The sequence below is a fragment of the Gallinula chloropus genome, assembly GCF_964237585.1.
Source record: "Gallinula chloropus genome assembly, chromosome: 11".
NCBI classification, from domain to species: domain Eukaryota; kingdom Metazoa; phylum Chordata; class Aves; order Gruiformes; family Rallidae; genus Gallinula; species Gallinula chloropus.
Genome location: NC_140096.1, coordinates 7,255,163 through 7,257,917, shown reverse-complemented (window position 1 = coordinate 7,257,917; position 2,755 = coordinate 7,255,163). Strand labels below are relative to the sequence as shown.

General features: G+C 43.3%; 1 protein-coding gene across 1 annotated transcript; it reads right to left on the bottom strand.

The window, feature by feature from the left end:
* Positions 1-2,255: 2,255 nt before the first annotated feature.
* SERTM2 (serine rich and transmembrane domain containing 2) lies at positions 2,256-2,534 on the bottom strand (the record flags this gene model as incomplete). The annotated part of the gene is made up of 1 exon (XM_084269154.1): positions 2,256-2,534. One exon carries the CDS (start codon positions 2,532-2,534, stop codon positions 2,256-2,258), a length of 279 nt encoding a protein of 92 aa, XP_084125280.1.
* Between the last annotated feature and the right edge of the window lie 221 nt (positions 2,535-2,755).

Here is a 2,755-nt window from a genome sequence, read left to right as displayed (position 1 = left end):
ACCGTCATTTTCCATTAGTAGGTCTGATACTTTATATCAATATTCAAATCTCCTCCAGCTTCTTGGAAATAAGGCTTTTCCATGGATAGTTGTGCTGGAAGACTAATGTGGTTTAGCTGCTGATTTAGTATGTTAGAACATCTGTAGTCTGAGGAAGTTGTAGCTTTCAAATGGCACATCAAGGAAAGTGAGAGAGTGTAAGGGTGGGCCAGATCTTGAGCCTGGGCTACCTCGTGATGACTGAATGCATGGCACATAGCAAGCCAACTTGATCTGCATAAGTTTTGGTTAAATTTAAGTGTTGTTTACTAACTCAGGAGCTGTCTGTCATAGTTGGATTAATGCCCAAATTTGGGCTCTGGTGCAGTACTGAGTAGAAGTCCTTGGGGAGCCAATCTTTAGATGTGGTACCTGTGTGTTGTTCCCTCTGCTTATGTGGGGGCTATTGGAGTATAAAAGGTTCTGTTTGATATAAGGGAGCAATTTTTAAATAGTGTTGTGCTAAATACATCAGTGAGAAAAACACTAGTCCTGCAGGTAACCACCTGTATCCAGAATGGGCATTACTTGTCATTCTGCTCTCCCCCCCACACAAGCTGCTGTAAAAGCCATATTCCCACATTCCTGGCCCAAGCAGCTCACCCACATGCAGACCTTTAAAGGTAAATAACCTGTTCTACACAAAGCATTTGAGAAACAGTTTCTTGTTACTATTGCTAATCCATGGAGTCAGTGTCATCTCTAATTTTAGCACTGTGTTTGTATGGGGAGTTTGCACTTTCCAAGCCCTTGGGGAGAGGAGAATTGGCAAATAAGTGTGTGCAAATGTAGAAAGCACCAGGGGATTTTATCGCTAGGCTAGAATTAGACTGTAATAAGGAAGACAAGCCTGGCAAAAATTATGTCCTTTAGAGATATAGCTGAAACAATCTCGCTCAAGGCTTTTCTGTAAGAGGCAGTGGCTCTCCCAGAAGTGGAATGCCATATTTGATTGTATCTTTTCCATCCACAGAAGCAAAGCCTATCTCTGTACGTCATACATAGGTAAGAGCACTAGGTCAGATTGTTGTTTCATAAATTTAAGTGAACATTTCTTTCCTCAGTGTTCCAAACAATCCACCAGGATACCTGAATCCAGTCCTACCTTTTAGCACTCAGTCAGTTTGCTTTCCATCTCTATGTTCCCTACCAGTCTATGTCCAAAGCTGTTCACATTATTCATTATTGCAGTGCTGGGCCCAGGCATTTCTTCAACTTGCTTTGGAAAAGCAAATTGAAAAAGCTTTGGGAGAACTGATCTGCCTTGAGAAAGAAAACGCAACATGGATATGAAAGGAAATGTTGTTATGAATTTGAGTCTGTTAGGAGAACGATGTCCATTTGACTCACAACCATGAGCCCTGAGTGATACTGGGAGGCTGAAACGCGTGAATGTGTTTGTGTTTGGCTCAGGTAATGTAATGGAGAGAAAAGGAAGAGAGGTAGAGTGTCCTTCAACATTTCTTCCTCTCCTGCAGCTCACTTCCTGCTGATGCTTTCTTTTTACTTTAAACCCATGTTACCACTTATCTTTACTTTCTTTCCTCTTTCAAAAATGTTGTCTTGGTTTCTGGAATGCAGCTGTTCACTGCGTGGTCTTTAATGTCAGAAACCAGTGGTTCCAGCAGGCAATGAAACACTTGCATGCTTCTGAAACTCCAGGGAGTGAATCCACCATTCAAGTGGGAAAAAAGAAGTTTAAGGTTTTCCTTCTTGAACAGGAGAAATGCTGGAGAATTTTCAAACCAGTGATAATTTCTGTACATGCCCCACGGGCTCTTTGTGCTGACGACACTTCACTTTGTTGATTCAACTCTTCTCCGAAGTGAGGAATTGAAGTGGAGAGAGATGGGTTGGCAAAAGCAGGCTCCACCTTCTGGTATGTGTCTCGCTGGATTTTTGGCTGTCATCATGGCTTTTACCATTTTCTGCAAGGGCTTTTCAAGGAATATGAGTCTTTCCTGACAGCAGTAGGTTTCTGTAATGTAAATTTTCTTGAGGGTGTTGCACACATGTTGCCTGTAGTGTCAACAGCCAGTCGGTCCCAGCCAGTCAGTCTGACGTCAGCACGACGTTCTCCAGATGTTCTGTGCTGCTGTTGACGGTTGTGCAACAAGGTGTAGAGCTCAATAGGCAGGTGGAGATTCCTTTCACTGCCATTTTGCTGAACAAGATGTGTTTCACGAGCACAGAGCCCTCTTTTTGCTTTGGGGTTTCTAAGTGGTAGGAATCCTGCTGTGCATTTCCACATCTGTGAACTGCTGGATGTTCTCGGTGCTCTCTGGAGACGTGGTGATTGGGGAAATAACATGCTTCAGGCGCAAGAGCATGGAGAAAAGCAAGATGAGAAGGATAGCCAGCAGTGTTAGGAACAAGCCCACATATATGTAGAGGCTGGAATATTTATCTGCTGTTGTGTCTACTTCTGTAGCCAGAGTTGGAAAGTAGACACGGCCAGTCAGGTTTCCCCGGAATTTGAAGTAAATCTCAGTCATTGCTTGTCAGCTTTAGTCCATTTTCCCTGTTTACCTTCAGATTTCCTGTCTTCCCTCACCAGACTCACAAAGGAGGCCAAGTGAGGAAACTTAGGACAGATGGCACGATGGCTTCAGCAAGAAGTATTCCTTGGTCTCGAGACTGCTGGTTCACACAGTTAAACAAACTGCATGAGACAGGCCTTCACAAATCATTCTGCAAGTTGCTATTACAATGACAA